Consider the following 18,155-nt stretch of genomic DNA (forward strand, 5'->3'; position numbering starts at 1 on the left):
CAGGCTCTGAAGATGCATAAGAGCAGGGCAAAACCAGCTTCTTGACGTGGGGAGAAAAAATCCCTGGACCCAGCCACCAGCAGTACTGGCAACCCCAAAACCTCCTTCCAGAAGGCCCCAGACCCAGCAGGCATGAAGCAGCAACTGGCAGATCCCAGCAAGGCCCTGATGTCCTGGACAGGGGTTCCTTCTTTCCTGGTGAAGAACACCTCCATCCCCTTCTTTTGGAGCTGGGGACAGACTTTTATTCCCAGGTTTCAACAGGGAACCAGAGCATCAAGCAGGGCCCAAGTGTACCAAGTATCACCTGCTGGGACATCCTCTGTGACTGGACACCATCACAAGTTCCCGTAGCAGAGAGGAGTCAGCGTGTGGTTTGGCAGGGGGTGAAGACTTGGGCTCTGTCCACACAAGTAAACTGAACAATGTCAGAGCCTACGCATGTTTTTTGAGTGAGTGGTGGCAACTTGCAGTCTTATTCTTGGTGTCCCTTTACTCTAGGGACAGAGTATTAACTTGTTGATAATGCCTTAATTAAATGGATGGTTTGTCCCTACTCACAGGACTGACGTAAGCACCAGGATGAATCCAAGTGTAAAAACAAATGGAAGCCAGCTCCCTGTGTACAACCTACTGCCATGAGAGGGCACCTTCCCTTGGCTGCCATCCCTTGTGACACATATCTGATAAACATGTGGGTAGCTTCACCCTCTGCAATTATCTACCATTTGCATTCTGAACTCCTTCTGTTCTAATATGCAGACAAGAAGAAACTACTTTTGGAAGAAACCTGGGTAACAAAGTTTGAAGCATGGAAACTGTTAGAGCCCTTGAAAGCAGAGATCTTAGGACATACTAGATCGGTTACTTCCTGCCATCAGCAATAAGTTTTAGGGTGTTAACACTTTATCCAGCACACTCTAGTACCACAGAGCCGGTCTTCATCTTCATACACTCCCACGCCCCTCCTTGACTTGTGAGATGATGATTCCCAGAGATATGAATTTAATAGTAAACACTACAGATCCCAACATACGGTAGTGATACTCTGCTCCAATTTCATCCAGACCCTGCTGAAATCATGGGAATTTTATAGATGTTTAAAAACCCCCTTGGATTATGCCCAGAGAATAGATTTATACTTGAATATTTGAAAACCTTATGTGATGAGGCCTTCTAGAAAGACAACTAGCCTTAATGTGAAATTATTTCCGTGCTAGAGAATTGGCCAAAAATACGTACTAGTGGTTTACTATGAATTCTATGTAATAGCTACTCAGCTTTTGTAAACCAGCACAGCTCCATGGAAAATGAGTGTTGATGTACTGATTTACATACATACTATGAATGTGTACCCTTTAGATTTCTTTAGTAATTTCTATAGGAACATTTCTAGATTCTTAATATATGTGTTTCTATGTGACTTCTTCCAGTGTTTTGAGTGGTTCTACCCATTATTTAATCTAAGTTTGAACTGTGGTTGAGAGTAAATGCATGGACTCCCAGCACTACCACTTGCTATTGGATGAAGAAACAAAACATTCAAAGAACACACAAGAGAGGCAGGGTATGAACTTTCATTAGACAGCAGTTCTACACGATGTTCTTTAACTACCAAGTCCTACAGAGTAAACAAATTGCTGCCAAGATGTTGATGAAGCATTTCATCCATATGCTGACTGGTCTTCTACAAATTGCATTCGTCATTTTTCACTGAAAGTCAATGTCTTATGAACTATGGAGAAATACCAGGCTGAGATTTATCCCCCTGCAGCTCTTTATCTTCTAGCCATCATGGAAATGAGGGCGATGGTTAAGACAATGGTTCCAGCAATGCCACCAACTGTCATTCCCAGGATGTTCCCATGGACCTGCATTGACTGACACCTCTCACCTGTGAAGAAGAAGGCTTGTCCTGATGGGCACCTGGGAAAATAAAGTACAGATTCACATGGATCAGGAGTTTTGTCCTGCCCTATAAGCCCACCTCAAGGTCCTGACACTCACTGTCCTGGATGAGCAGTTCCCATTAGAGGGGTTCACGTCACAACATCCCCATTGTTTGGAGGCTGTTTACATCCCCTGGAAGCACCACAGAATGGGGTTTCTTTGCCTCCCCTTATGGCTGCTAGTAGAAACCAGTCACTGCAGTGAAGTGTTTTGTTCCTACTGTTCCTTGAAGACCTAGTGGCTCTGACCTCTGAGGTCTGTAGCTCTGAATACTTATTAACTGCATCATTTGGTTCAGAAGAAAGTCAAGGCAAGCAGGGAAGAGGTCTGTGGTACCTGCAGCTTGCTCTCCCTTTCACATTCACACAGACTCCGTCATTGTGGCAAGGGTTTGGGTCACATGGGTCTTGCAGATAAGGCAGCTGGTCTTGAACGGTCTCCATATCCTGGGCTGCTCTCTTCTGCCTTTCAAGAACGAGGCCTTCGATGAAGGCAGATTGTTTAGGTTCAACAGGGACTTCAGTGTTATTGAGGTAACTTATATCTTTTAAAAAAGGAAAGAGAGGAGAAAGACATCATGCAACAGTGAGTGATGCTATATGTAGTATTCTTCATACCAGGGACTCACAGGGTGCTTTGTGGACCAGAATACACTCCTTATCCATTTGCCCATTACAGAGCTCTTACCATACCACAGTAAGTTCTGCATATTTAAAGCACAAGATAGAAAATAATACTGAATTTATGGTAGGCAAATCAGTGGTATTCTCTACATTGAAAAATTATGCTGTGTGGCTGTTCAGTTTGAAAATAAGCACAATGAGGAAGGCCTTTTAGTATGTTCAGTGCTTAGAAAAGGCCATAGCTACTGATTAGGGTGCTTCAAGCTGGCTAAGTTAACCTTCAGTAAATCATTGCCATTTAGGTTCCTCTGAACTCACAATCACTGTAGTCAACATCACCCACCTGAAATTAAGACACAGAAGCGCTTTAAAAGTTGATCCCCTTTAGAAAGAGAAGATGACTCAGAGACAGGTGGCAATAGTTACTTGAATGTATGAAAAGAGATAGAGAGGATCACCCATTTGTTTTTGTAAGGAGAATCAGGAAGAGGGTCTTTACCATTAAATTCTGCAAAAATAATTAGGTCATCATTTTTCAGGAAGCTTCTCCGTCTCATCTGGCTGTGGGATATGAAGTTAGTCCACCCCCAGGATACAGTTCTGTAGCAATTGCAAGAGGCATCAAATGTTCCAGCAATTGATGGTTTATCCCATATTAAGGTTCTGTTAACATCTGCAAAGAGAATATGAGTGGTGAGTAAGAAACTACAAAGTTCTGCAGCTGGAAGTATGACATGGCTTTTTTGTGCATTAGTGTTAAATCAGATTTATGCTGTAAAATCAAGTTCAGAGCTGAAATGCCCAAACAAATCACAGAGGACTGACAAATTATGGGTGCCAGCAGATTGTTAGATATGGCCTCCATGAGGACTCTTAGTCTATGTGAGGGCATTTAAATTCCACAACTCCCCTTCCATTGAGGACTAACCAAACACAAGTTACCTCCTCATTGTCACCAGCTAAGAGCTCCCTCCTGCATAAGGACACTTCCTCATCAGTTTTTAAGTGCCTACGGTGTAGAGTCTAGCAGACTTTGTTCATTGCTGTTTCTGTTAAACATGTTCATACCTAAGGTTTAAAACCTCCTATTGAAAAAGTGTATACTGAACTTCCACTGGAAAAAGTGAAGAGGGATGGAGATTCATCTCTAGTATTTTATTCTGTACCAAAGCCAATGTTGTCCTGTTGTTCTTATTTCTTTGAATTAACACATACATGGGAACTCCTAGGGGTGGATGTGGAACTATGGTGCTACACGCTATATAAACCTGGAGTTAAAAGGTAGCTCCTGTCTGAAAGAGTTCATAATCTGCAGTCTACACCCAGCCAAGCAAGACAGGCTTCAAATGTTGCAGACTGATCTCACAGGTGTTTTCAGGTTTGGGTTTTTTTTCCTTAAATACAGCTACAATGTGAACCCTGTGCATTCAGACTATGTATGTTCAAGTTAACCAAGCCTCCAAAATGCACTTTTAACTTAAGGTATTGTTGGTTTAGTAATGGAATACAGAACCCGGCTGGCATTGCACCATCCTGTGGTGATATGTCACCTATCATAATGGGCAAACCACAGATAGAATGAGAATTTCCAGTTCTTAGAGAAATCTGTATTTAGAGTCAAACTCAGATATCGCAGGGATTGTTCATAATAACATCAGCCTTCTATGCATCACTTTTCATACTACATGATCTTTCACAGACAGGAATTCTGAGTCATACACAGGAAAATCTTACACAGGAAAGTGTCCCAAATCAGGGGAAATGCAGCCAAAGTTGCCCAACTCTTGAGTCCTACACTCAATCCTCTGACTCAGATTCTTTGGCTTTCGCTTTCATCATTCCCGCAGGCAGACACCACTTACCTGAGTTAAGATGGTCTTTGAGCGTGGTGAAGCTTTTGCTTGAGGACATCCTTTTCATGACATCAGGGTCCTGGTCCAGCACCGTCATTATAGCTTGGCGGTTCAGAGCTGGCCACTCCAGAACACCATCGTTCTCTCCACTGCACAAGTGAAAGGCAATGCGAGTGTAGCCACTGATTGAGGAGTGGGGAACCACAGTTACACCAAAACCATAACCCTCAGGGCTATAAAACCGGGGGCTTTCAATAATACCACTTGATGCATTTTCGAGGATTTGGCTGAAATTCCGAATGACCCACACAGCTGTGGGACAGGGGGTCTCTGTCAGTGTGACATCATCGATAGCAATCCCACCAGATGAAGAGCTGGGGTTGCCCTTTAGTCCTTGGAAGAGGTAACGGAACTTCTTCTGAGCATTGAGGGTTACATGGGCAATTTTCCAGTTAGAGTCATTATCCGCTTTGGTAAAAGGAAAGCAAAACATTGCTGTCAGCATGATTAGTGATATTATGAAGCATCTGATTCCTAGACATCCATTCCAGCTGCATTTTTAGACAACTGGACCTCTCACAGAAGCCTGAAGGCTAGAGACCTTAAGTTGATATTGTGATTATAATATAATCACATCGCCTTACCATCTAAATGCTTTGGATACATTGTATTGGGAACTTTTCACACGTTAGTGAATGACAGTCTCTAATATAAAGGGCAACAGGCTAAAGGCCAAGACATAACAAGTGGATGGGAGCCAATGACCCAGCGTGTTAGAATTAACTGTTGCTGCCACTTTTCCAGGGACTTATCCTTCCCTGCAAACTGCTGCAGCTTGATATAGGCAGGTTATCACAGGTCTTGGGTTTTGACACCATAAACGGCATAGTGCCACAGTGGCTGTATTTGGCCTATTTAGCAAAATCACCCAAAGTGGGAATTCAGTTCACATTTCCAAAATTATATATGTTTTTATATTTCCAGCCATATAAAAATCAGGCTGGGATTCTTATCGACTGCAGATGACCACAGGTATTTACATCTGGACAGCTCACAGTTAGATCATATAACAGCCAGTGGAGATCATGTCAATTGATCTCCAGCAGAGTTTGGGGTCCCTCTCAATCACTGAGTGTAACAAAGCTTTATTAGGAACATTGTGACTTCTGCTGCGGAGGACCTAAAATTATGTTATTACAATCCACAGTTTCACTGCTAAATGACCTCAATGTAATACCAAAATCCTTAGCTGGATTGCAAGATATTCTGGTAGCTTTGGGAAAATCTTTTGATTTCTGAGACAATCCACTGCATTTATGGACTCAGTAAGACAACTTGCCTGCCCAATATTCTATATATCCCTCATATTTCCAGCATTACCTTGAAAGGTTTGAATTTTCCTCATCTTGCGAACATTTCCAGTGCCATCATCCTCTTTAAGCCAGATGATCAGCTTGTCAGAAAGGCTTCCTGTGGTCTTATAGAAGAACTGGAGGCACTGCTGAGTTCTCTTTGGATAAAGGATTCGAGACTCGAGCACTGCCACCTCATCTGCCTTGCCAGAGCTGGTGCTGAAGTACATGAAATAGCCAGCATCTGCGAAGCAAGCGTAGAGTGTCACTGCCTCTTCCCAGATTTCCTGCTAGCTGCATGGTTTAAATTTATAATTTCAACTCCACGCTTTTAGTAGGCATAAGTATAGTACTTAACATGAACAGTCGAGGAAATAGTATGTGATAACCATCCAAGACAGACCAGGACAAAGAACAGGACTAGTAGTTTAGCATATATATGGAAAGCATTGCAGGCAGCTCATGTCAATTTTGCATTAATTGGTCTAGTTGGAAGTTGGATGCCTCAGGGATGTCAGAGATATGAGACAGAAGATTCAGTGCTGACTGCAAGTGACTAGTAAACATTTTTTTTTTACTTGATTTATACTGAACATAATCTAAAGGTGCAATCTTAAAGAGCACATGCTATATTACCTTGTAAAGAGTAAGATAATTTCTTATCAGTGATGAAGATAATAAAAAAGAGTTGGACACAGAACTAGCACTCTCCTGACCTTGAACATGAAGAAGCTCTTTTTTACAGCTTGGCCAAAGACTTTTCAAAACTAGCTTCTCAGTTTGGGGAATTAGTTAATAATTCCCCCTCTAGTTTAATTTCCCGCTAACATTTTCTGAAGTGTTCTTTACTTTAGATTTGAAATGTCTACTTTTATCCTTATATTTACAAGGGATTCACCATTTGCACATGTATCTTAGTGTCGCATGGACTTGTCACATCTTATCACGTCTTACCTGTTTTGCATTGCTCTTTTGTTATTCATTATAGCCTATGATTAAATTAAAAAGTGAAATTCTTTTATCTATTGTGTGAAAGCTTCCTCTGTTGGTGGCTGGTTTCTTGGACTCTTGTCCAAGCTAACACCTAGGGCATCATCAGCTAAACCTGCAGATGTGTAAACACAGTGCAGCCTCCTGCATGGTTAGCGGAGCTGTTCGAGCTGTTTATCATGTTTGCTCTAACCGTGTCAGGGGAATATTCTCCATTACCTCCCACACAGTAGCAATGCTTTGAACTCATACCCATAGAAAACTTGCCAAAGATACCCAATTGCTTTATGCACACATATGACACTTCACCGTAAGTTAAATTTATGTTAAATTTGAGTATGTTAAATATAAGTACGATCACTGTTGCTCCAAGTGAGAAACAGGGCTGTGAGCCTTATTCAGGTGCCTAACTTTGTGGGTGAACTTACTATGGTATCAAACCCCCAAATGATCTAGACTCTACCTCCTTGTTGGTAAGAAAGTCAAATAAAGGCAGCATTAAGCATCTATGGCAATTAGAATATGGCCTCAGCAGACTTCAGCATGGGGATACAGGGATCAAATCCAAAGCCAGGCTGCCAGCTCCTCTCTAAATTTAGGCTATACTTTCCCTCCTTCAGTTTAGCCAGTAATAAGTCAAAAACCCAAGAAGTCAAAAGTGTTTGGGCAAAATATGATCCATCTGTGTTAGAAACCTGAAATTTGCCACCACTTGACATGACTGCAGAACCAGTTCTCCAAAAATGTCTAAATTTGAATGAATCAAGCAAGGGTCATTGAAAGCGTCCAAAAGGAGAAGCACTCCTTACTCATGCAATTCATTTATATACTCTGGAGATCCTCAGAGGCACCTACCCCTCTCCATTAACCCTTCAGATAATGTCGATACATATTTTGTATCAAGTCACTAGATGCTAGAGCACAAGTGCAAGTTAAGTGCTTGCTTTAGACAGATTGGATTTTACCTGATAATCTCAAACAACTCAGCTGAATTATTTTTCAGTTACATTATACTATATGGGGGGAAAAAAAAAGGAGAGAAAGAATTTAAAAAGTCACATGAGAGTTAGGAGCATGTACTTCTAGAAGCTGTCAGATGGTTTTCTTGAGTTATATTGCATTCTTGAACCTGACCAACAAGTACCAAAATTAAAAGAGGTTGAGGACCTGTTCTTCTTTCCAGTGGGTGTGTCACATAAGGGAAATAGTCTACTCCTGAGTGCAGCAAGTCAAATTTTTCCTTTATCAAAGAGTAACAAAGCGCAACTGAATGTGCTTTAGGCCAGGATTCTTTCACTCTGTACGTAGGCAAAATTCACCACAAAAGTAACTTTTTTTTTTTTTTAAGTCTCTAGTAGTTTTCCTTGTCTAAATGACAAATCAGGCCCTTGCTTTTCAGAACCGCTTATTAGGATTTATTCTTTATTCTCACTTGTAAGCTAGCACCCTGCAACTGTGACTGGGGCTGACTCCACCCATTTTGAGATTTTCTTCCTTTGAAAAATGGCAAAAATGTCATGTGAAAAAGAAAATTATCCCTAAACTCCCGTCATAAAATACTTTGCAAACTTTGTCCCCTTTTCTCTTGCCGGTGGTGAAGAATGTTCCACTATGTTGAAAAAGCTTAGTGAGAGCATGAGTGCAACCATAAACTCACACTCACAGGGCCAAGATGTGAAAAGAAAAAGGGCTTTTTGCTTAATTAGAAACATTACAACTCAGATGTTTGCTGGGTGGTTGTCATGGTTTAACCCCAGTCAGAAACAAAGCACCACACAGCTGGTCGCTCACCCTCCCACACACAGTGGGATGGGAGAGAGAATTGGGAGAAAAAAGGTAAAACCCATGGGCTGAGATAAAGGCAGTTTAATAGGACAGCAGAAGAAAAGAAAATAATAGTAGTAGTAATAATGACAAAAGTATATACAAAACCAGTGATGCACAATGCAATTGCTCACCACCCGCCGACTGATACCCAGACAGTTCCCAAGCAGCCATCACTGCCCCCCAGCCAACCCCCCCCCCCCCCCAGTTTCTATACTGCCCATGACACCATATGGTATGGAATAGCCCTTTGGCCAGTTTGGGTCAGCTGTCCTGGCTGTGCCCCCACCCAGCTTCTTGTACACCTGGCAGAGCACAGGAAGCGGAAAAGTCCTTGACTGGTGTCAGCACTACTCAGCAACAACTAAACCATCGGTGTGTTATCAACATTCTTCTCCTACTAAATCCAAACCACAGTGCTATTCCCACTACTAGGAAGAAAATTAACTCTATCCCAGCCAAAACCAGGCAGTGGTCTTCTAAATATGGTCATTTAAGCCTGTGTTTTCAGAGTAGCCAGTGCTGGGTTTTCTCAATGGTTGACTACAACAGGTTCAGAGAAGTTGTTAAAGACACTGTAGTTGAAGTACACAGACCAGCACAGACATGCACAAGGGACCATTACTGCAGCTAACCCCTTTTCCGTAAGAAAGAGTTCTGTTACTTCGTTTTACCTCTACAACGCCCAGTAAGTGTGTGGTCTTTCTGCCCTGTAGCACTGCTCAGTTGATGGACCCAGTCTAAATCATCTCTGGTGCCCTGAATCATGCCACAGATATTTTCAAGCTCAAAAGAACACTGGTCCAAAAAAGTGTGAGTCGAAGCTGAAAAAAAATGCACAAGTGGTTACCACCAAAGCAATATCTCATTAAAATTTCTGCCCTATTTTGGGGGACATTTGTTTACATTAGTATAGACATCATGTAGAGAAGACAACAGCAGATATGAGGCCAAAGACTCAAAAGAAGAAAAGTTTGATTCCTGGAGGGATTCCCTGCGTAAAGATACCAACATCTGACCTCTTTGCAGAAGGTTAACAAACTCCCACGCCACAGCTGAAGCACACTGACTGCTGGTGGCTGTCTTTATGCCTGCTTGCAAGCCTTGGAGAGACAAGTCACTTTGTGAACGGTGGTGGTGTTGCATTTAACCATTCCTCTGCTGGAGGTTATTGTTCTTCATGGCTCAGTTGTCTGCTTGATGAGCATAAGTACTGTTCTTCCACTTCAAGCAAAGTCCAGCCAGTTACCTTAGGCTGGTTCACCTGAGTTTGCCTGCAAGTGGATGCTTATGTTGGCAGATCCATGGGGACAAGAACATCTCGCTAATAATCACACATGGTGTTAACATCTTCAACCAGCTTAGCAACCAACTAGACAGAGTGTCAGACTCTAGACTTAGCCAATCTCAGGTGAAAAATAATCTAATACCAAACGTCAGTAAAAGAGGACAAAGTACAGTTGCATTCACCTCCCAAAAGAGGCACAATGAAGCTGCCCACACACCAGCAGAAAACACCTACGTGTCTGAACCCCTAGGAGCAACATGGAAGAAAAAACATGAATAGATTGACTTTCATTGACTAATTGAACTTTTACAAAAGTAATGACAGTTAGCAGAGCCAAAGAGAGGGATGAGGAGGGAATAAACTGTTTGGGTCTCTACACCACAGGTCCTCTCTCATACTGCCTCAAGAGCACCTGAGAAGAGTTTTTGTGGTTTTAGAGACATAAGGGAGGTAAACCAGCCAGGTTCAAGTATAAACAAAGAAACAATTTTCCATGGTTAAATTATGACTTACTGCAGTTATACATGCGATTCAGTCTTTCCAGGTCAATGGCACTGAGATCTAGACGTTGTCCAATTACATCATTAAATTCTGGTATGTTCGTTGTGATTGTGGGGATGTTTTCATTTTTGTTAAATGCAAGTGGTTCATAGTGCATCAATGATTCATAGTCATAGGGAGTGTTCAGATCTGTGATGAAGCTGTCATCATACTTCAGAAAATTGTGCTCTTGGCCTGGTAAAAGAACAGAAAAGTGCTTCATTTTTAGAGAAATTGGAAAGGAAATGGCTTTAGCGTGGCTCCTTGGATACAGTTTTCTGAGGCAGAATTGATATAACTCGAAAGCAATTAGTTTACAATAAAATATGCAAATTTAGCAAGATTTGTTTGTGAAGTAATTTGGACAACAAAGCAGTGTCTTTAGATTGCAGTTCTGCACCCTCACATGTGACTTCAGTAAGTTCAAAATCAAATATCAATGAGCTGTAAAGAATGGGATATATAGGAGGTCAGATTAGATGGTCTAATAGTAAGCATCCCAAAGGATTAAGCTTAAGGATTAATGCACTCCGTTCCAGAGCCTGTGAATATTGATGCAAACATTTCCCAGGATATTAGATCTTATATGAACAAGGAGATGCCCTGGAGCTCTCCACTTATTAAGGGGACAGGTATGACTGTCCTGGAGTGCCACCAGGTTCTGTTTTTCTTTGAAGCAAAAAAATACATTAGGAACGTGTGAAAAAAATTATGGTTTTACCCTAGATTTACAATATTGCTATGATATTTCTATTGAAATGTCTTTTGGAAACGTGTTTCTCATGGTTTCTTAGAGAAAGATTTTCATTAAGAAGGTGTCTGCTAGGGCAGAGAGAGGGAGCCATTTCACATGCTTTGGTATAGAAGTAAAGAGAAATTGCCAGCATTTTCAGCTGCAAATATTTTCAGAATATTTGGCATTCGCTCTCCAAGAAGAAACAGCACATGACTGCGCTCGCTGGATAATTACAGCTTCTCTGTGTAAAGGCTGCCCTTCCTTTCTGCAAGTCCATTCTGGGTGCAAAGGCCTTCAGTCCAAAGCTTGAGATTATATAAGAGGCTGGAATTATTTTCTTACAGATACTTGAATTGCACCTTTTATCAAGAAGGGTGAGAATCGTGATAATTAAGTGCTATCACTTTTTATAGCTGGGGTCAAAATCTTGGCAGGACACAAGCATGTGTAATAATGCTGGGGTTTAAGGTCATTACCAGGCAAAGGGTAACTTCTATGTGTTTCTGAAAGAAATAAACCATACACTGAGGAGGCTATTTCATTAGGCTGTCTTGTGTGTTTTCTCTGAAGTGTAATAGGCTTATTAGCTTTTCTGTCAACAGCGACGTGAATAGGGGATCTCTTCTCTCAGCCAGCTATCTGCATTGCAGTTTACGAAAATGCATTATGGCAAAAACTGCTACCATGCTATTAAATTTGGGGTTGCAGATCACTAATGTGGGAACAGATGTGTGCACGCACACACAGAGCAAAATCCTATCAGCCTTATTTCTCTTTAGAGGAGCAGACATCTTTCAAATGGCTTCAGTAGAAGTCATCTAGTTAATAAATTTGCCTAACTGGAAAATGACATTTTATAGCATGGAAAGAAAACTACAGGATATAGGAATTAGCTGTAATGATATCAGACCAGCTCCAGCACTCCATTCAGAATAGTGTCACTCTAAAGTCTATCATCTGTATTATTTTTTTGGTGTCCCAGATTTGTGGCTATTGAATACACCACAGATAAGTTGAGAGGATTCAATGATATATTTTTTGGAAAAAAAAAAATGCACGGAGAATTGGCACTGTTTTGTCAAGCTTTTCAATACCTATGTACATCATGGAGCTCTCAATAGTGCATTATAAGTACATTGTAAGTCTTCTTGCTTTGGAGATGGTTAGTGACAGTGCACAGCAAAAAGGGTCCCAAAAGTCAGAGCCTAGATACTATTATCATCATCTTCATCACCATGATTCAAGATGAGACCAAGTTAGTAATAAAGTGAATTGGTTTTAGTGCTGTTCATAAGAATAAAAGTTATGGTCTGCAAAATCAATACGCACATCCCATCTACTGCTCTGCCACTTATAAGGCAGAGGCAAGAAGGAATGTGCATGGCCATTCAACTTGAAGCAATTCGAAATATCAGACACTGCTCTTAGAGGTCAGCAAAAATTGCTTGTACCAGCAGTTCTTATCTATCCAAAAGAGAACACAGTGCTCCCTGAAGCTTGTTGCTTTCTGATGACTATTTTGCATGTATGTTTCACTTATTTGCAAAGATGGTGAGTGCATAACCCTGGAGACTGAAGTGATCAGTTTGCCCACACAGAGCATGAGCAATGGCACAGAGCAGGGCAACTTTCCTGCATTGACACCATCACTGGCATCGCAAAGCACCACCACTGGGAACAAGAGTTCACGCTTGGTGTCTTTGCCAGTGTGCCTTTCAGAACTTGTTATAGACTCCCATTCGCTCTTTTTCAAATAAGCGATCATTAAGTAGTACAGAACCAGACCTCACAGGAGACAGCAGGAGAAACTGCCTAGGGACCAGGGGGACTGTGGAGAGTTGGCTGAAACTCATAAAGCCACTGAATCAGATTATTCTAAACCTGAAGGCAAGAACCTGAAGAGACACATTGGGCAGGAGAGAGCAGGAGAGAGCCCTATTTTATGTGTGTCTTCTGATCTAATCACTTCGAGGCTTCTTCATGTACAAAGTAGATCTTTCCAGTTTCAGGAAAGCCTGAATCTCTGAGTATAAAAACCTTTCAGATTTTGAGAGGACCTTTGATTAAAGAAGAGCCACCTCCAAGGTCACCATCCCAGTAAGATTACAATTTGCATTACACGGCAAGGGAAAACAGACTCATAGAAAGGGCAAGCGATTTGTTCAAAATCAGAGAGCAGACCAGTCCTGGAGCCAAGGGGGAATAAAGTCCTCTGACTTCCAAGCAGGACCTCTCTCTTCTTGCCTTAGAAAGTCTGTAGTCTTTGACTAGAGAAGTTGTACTGAAATCCTGCTATATCTACAGATTGATTTACAGTGGTATCAGGTGTGGCCCAGTGTTTCTAAAATCATCTCTTTAAGAAGCTCTTAAAATCTGGGAGGGAAAATAAGATACTGATGAATCTGCACTTTACAAAATCTGACTTGAAGGTCAAAACCCACCTGGAAGAATTTCATTCCACCAGATTGTCACATAGTCATCTCGGTCCATCCTTGACTGCTCATGGTAAAATCCCAAAGCATGCAGAAGCTCATGTTCCACTAGTGCTCTGTAGTCACACCCTACCCCAAGAGAGAGGTTCTGTCCAGTCTGCAGGTCCCCTACCATGGACCAACACCTGAGAAAGAGAGAGAAATTACTGTCTGTTAAGCAGTTTTCTTCTCTGTATTTAAGTTCTCAGCCTGCTCCCTGGATTTAAAGTAATATAAAAAAAAGATTTAAATGTAAAAGGAGTAACAGAAATCATTATTTACATGCTGACCAGAGGCCTTGATACTCTACAGATACTCTACTCTGAAAGCAGACTAAGCCCCAAAAACATACTCTCTATGACTTGCATGAGGCCAGCATTTTACTTACCCTCTACGTTAGACAAGCTCACCCCGATTTTTGAGATCCACAGAAGTTTAGTCCTGTATCAGCCGTCATTTTGCCAAGAAATGTGCCAAAAAACTTAATACATACATAAAAACAGTAAAGTCATCAAGACAGATGGGGCTTTTTTGCAATCACATGGGCTAGAGAAAGGATCTAGGAGGATTTAAAACAGCAGCATTTGGTCCTTTTTAACAGCAACTGTGCAATGCATTGGCCATAGGTGTGAAATTACGTTTTTCTGTGAGGGCCCAGCCCCTCATCCATGACTCAACAGAAGCTAATCATGACTGAGGAAGAAAGGAGCTCCTCAGCCAATTCACTCAGAACTGTTTAGGGTAGCCCAAGGGTGATGTAAGAGGCAACTGCTTGAACTATAGCTTCATTTGCACATCACAAAGCAATGTTGGATGGAGTTTGCTGAAGGAGCTCTGAACACACTAATGTGGGTACTGAAAACAAAGAGCTTGAGCCTCTGGTCTCTTGAATAGCTGCTACCAGGGAGTTTCCAGTACCAGGCTCTTCGGCACCAACTCTCCAAAAATCATGGCACTTGCAGTCTTGTAAGAGAAGTGTCATAGGACATATTACCCAAGGAAGAGATGAGGGCAGAAATAGCAGTGTCTATAGGCCTTTATGAAGTTCTGGGAGAACAAGAAATATTCACAGCTGATATAGTGAGAAGATTTATGCACTTTTCTAGATGTTCTTTCAAAACATATTTAGATGTAGGAAATAACATAAATCTTTCCAGTTCCTGGAAAACCTGAGTCTCTGACTATAAAATATAAAGATTTTGAGAGGACTTTTCATTAAAAAAGAGCCACCTCAAAATTATTAGCAATATTACAGTAAACTGGCTTCCCATAGATTTTTTTTTTTTTGTTCTGTCTTCCAAAGATTTCAAAACCTAAATTCTGGCTATTTACATCCTTGGTAAGATAAGAGGATGTACATGGTGGTCATTACACCCACCATAGAAATGGAAAACAACCCTAGATAGGAATGTGGAAACAGTTGAAGAAAACTCAGCAGTGCTGGGATTTATCTCATCGAAGAGTAACCATCCAAAAGTCAGATGCCTATTCCTAGTTCATTATCCAAATATCCCCTGCAGTCAGCAGGGAGGCAGCTGCTTCCAAGCTCTGCATCTAAGAAGGTAAGGTGGGTTGCATTCTCTGTGGCCTCTTTTTCTCTGCTGACAATAGACTTAGACTAAACTTTTAGACTGCTGAAGTCAGATGGAATGAATTCCCAGCTGATTCTACACAGCAAAGCTAAACAGAAATGGATATAAGCCTTACCCGGTTTCTTTTGTAAAGAATATGTAGGTTGACTCTCCTTCATATGGCTTAAAATCAACGCAAGACTTAAGACGGAACATTTCAAATGCCTGGAGAATTACTCCTTTGGCATTCAGGTCTGGAAAACATACATCAGGAAAGCACCTTTAACACGCTGCAGATCATTCACCCTGGAGAGGTAAGGTATGCATACAGATATATGTGTGGGACCAAAAGAAAAATGATTGAAAAGAAAAATTATTTAATTTTATTAAATTGTGTTTTGTTATGATAGTTGTAGAAGAAAAAGAATGGTTTTGATATAAAGGAGCAATCTGGCTATTAGTGAATTTTAATGTGAGAGAGCCAGTTCTGAAAAAGGCATTGTTTTAATCACAGTAACCTTAGTGCAAATAAAGATTGGAGCTAAAATTTGAATAAAGTATCTGCATTACCTAGGCTATCACCCAGAATATATGGAATGGGGAACTTCCATCTGTAGGTCTCGTTTCTTAGGGCATTTCGCTGATCTGGCTGAAAAGGGAATTAATAGCTGGTGATGCATCTGTTGTGGGGAGATGGATTGATTTGTACCAAAATTACAATTAGGACAAGCGACAGATACAGGGTTTTGAATTACTTACAGGGAGTAAGATATCACCCTGGAAGAGATCCAGTCCAGCAGCTAAAAAGCAATTTTATGAAAGTTAATGTAAATGAAATATCAAATATCAAATGTATTTCACATCATAAATCATATTGAGCCTGCTTATATGAGGCATTTACAGAAAAATAAAGAAGGACCAACCTCTTTACACTGAAATATAGGGACAGGCCTAAATGTAACAGTAGTTTCTACTCAACACTTACTACTCAGCAATGTTTGCATTTTGGTGGTGGAAATGTGGTGGCCACCATTATCCATGTCTAGTTTGATAACCTCTTGCTTGCTACCAGGCAATGGCAACACTCACACAATGAGACAATGCTCTAGAGAATACAGTACTACTGAGTAATGCATCAGGAAGAATATTGTACAATGCACCATCAAAGGATATATAGAAATTTGCATTACAGGAAAAAAAAAAAATAGAGACAGTACAGTGTTTTGTGTCTTTTCCATTTGATTTCCTTACCACTTATATAGAAGCTCAAGAAAACATCTAAGCTATTGTCCACTTAGTAAAACTTTCTAAAAATCATTTGTAGTTGGAGGGGAAATGCTGGTGGGACTCCAGAGCCTTTCCAATTGATATAGCGTGTTACTGCCTTAACACCAGTGGTCTGTCCAAACTTCAGAACTGAAAGACATCTGCACCCCTTCTTTACATAGGGTTACAGTCCTAGGACAGATTCATGCATCATAGCCAGAGGAAAGTAATTCAGAGCTCACTTAATTATATTTCTCTTGTTACCATGAACTACCTGACCATCAGTCACCCACGTCTTTTTTACAATACTGAAAACTCAGCATTTTGCTCACAATTTTTCAGGCCTTATGAGAATTTAGACATGAACTCACCTAAATTTATGTCTGGAATGTCTTTGATTATCTCACCAACATCAGCATCTGCTGCAAGACAGACAAAACATTATGTGTTCAGATGTGGTGGCACACAGCAAGCACAAGAAAATGCTTCAAAACTCAAAAGAGTTCACAGAGCACTTACCAGCTTCACTGGAGAGGTGCCTGACCTGAAAGAGAATAAAATACAACCAGTATAAGGTATGGGATGTCTCTGGACTGAGGAGCCTCTAGAAATCAGGTTTCTACTTACAGAGACTGGAGTACCATACACGTAACATAACAGAAGCGCTAGGCAGAGGGGGAAGATGCTGGAGCCCATTTTTGCAGTGGAAGAAGAAGCTGGTCCCTCTCGTCATCTTACAATATATAGGGCATGCTGCTGAGCTTTCCACAGAAAATCAGCCAACCAGCTTCAAACTTTCCACCTTTGTAACGTTATTATAACAGCAAGATTCTCCTCCTAAATGGCACGTGATGGCATTGCTGTTATCAATTACCTAAGTCCACTTTGGAGAAATGTTACAGAGGAATGTGATAACTTCATGTCTTCAGAGCAGCTGGTGAAAGGCCCACCCAGATTTTGTGTAAGATCTCAGTCTGGCCCAAAGTTGCTGACTCTTTCCACTGTGCTGGCTATCTGTCAGCATTAAGATCTCGACTGCACAGGAGGAAAGCCACATGCTTAATCAGAATTATTCTGGGTTTATAGCACTCCAGTGATGTTAGAATTTGACCCAGTGCTGTTTTCAATTAATGATTAACACCACATTGTAAAGATCAGAGATAAAAGAGAAATGGTTATGAATGCCCTGACAGTGTTTTTCCACAGCTGATCCCATCCCAGGACTCCTGCCCCAGTGCACAACGTGCCACCCTTTGGCTCCAGAGGTGGTCACATTACTCAATAGATCCTTGGCCTTCCGGCCTGATGCTCCTTTCTTTTCTGGTGGGTTTCAGAGATGACAAACTCTTGTCCTGCACTTTGCTGTCTTCTTTCTCAGGGCACATGGGTCAGGGAGGGCAGATGGGCTAACTGAGCCAAGGCTCCAGCAAACTCTAGGTGTCCCACAAGTCCTGTACCATACCCATTACGCCCTTGCAAATGTCCCATGTGCCCTGAGTGTCACAGTGCCTTAAACTTAGACAATTGAATCCCTCTCCTGCATTTCACATCTGAAATTACAAGTGATGAAGGTGAGGATGTCCACATCTGTGATCAGCAATTAGGTAGGAAAAGGCTTGTGCCACAGCCACCACTGCCCACAGCACAACACAGAGGGCTTGAGTAGGAAGAGAAAAAAAGCGCTCTGGAGG

The 18,155-nt window shown here is 41.4% G+C and overlaps 1 protein-coding gene across 1 annotated transcript; it reads right to left on the minus strand.

Annotated features, from left to right (window-relative positions):
- Window positions 1-1,778: 1,778 nt before the first annotated feature.
- MEP1A (meprin A subunit alpha) lies at window positions 1,779-17,160 on the minus strand. Its single transcript, XM_009483705.2, has 14 exons — window positions 17,092-17,160; window positions 16,984-17,008; window positions 16,836-16,886; window positions 15,954-15,998; window positions 15,769-15,843; window positions 15,335-15,452; window positions 13,598-13,773; window positions 10,394-10,615; window positions 9,267-9,416; window positions 5,807-6,022; window positions 4,436-4,894; window positions 3,073-3,246; window positions 2,287-2,494; window positions 1,779-1,926 (listed from the first exon to the last, which is right to left on the minus strand). The coding sequence occupies exons 1-14, from the start codon at window positions 17,158-17,160 to the stop codon at window positions 1,779-1,781; spliced, it is 2,136 nt and encodes a 711-aa protein (XP_009481980.1).
- Between the last annotated feature and the right edge of the window lie 995 nt (window positions 17,161-18,155).

Source organism: Pelecanus crispus, chromosome 3 (assembly GCF_030463565.1).
Source record: "Pelecanus crispus isolate bPelCri1 chromosome 3, bPelCri1.pri, whole genome shotgun sequence".
In the NCBI taxonomy this organism is placed as follows: Eukaryota; Metazoa; Chordata; class Aves; order Pelecaniformes; family Pelecanidae; genus Pelecanus; species Pelecanus crispus.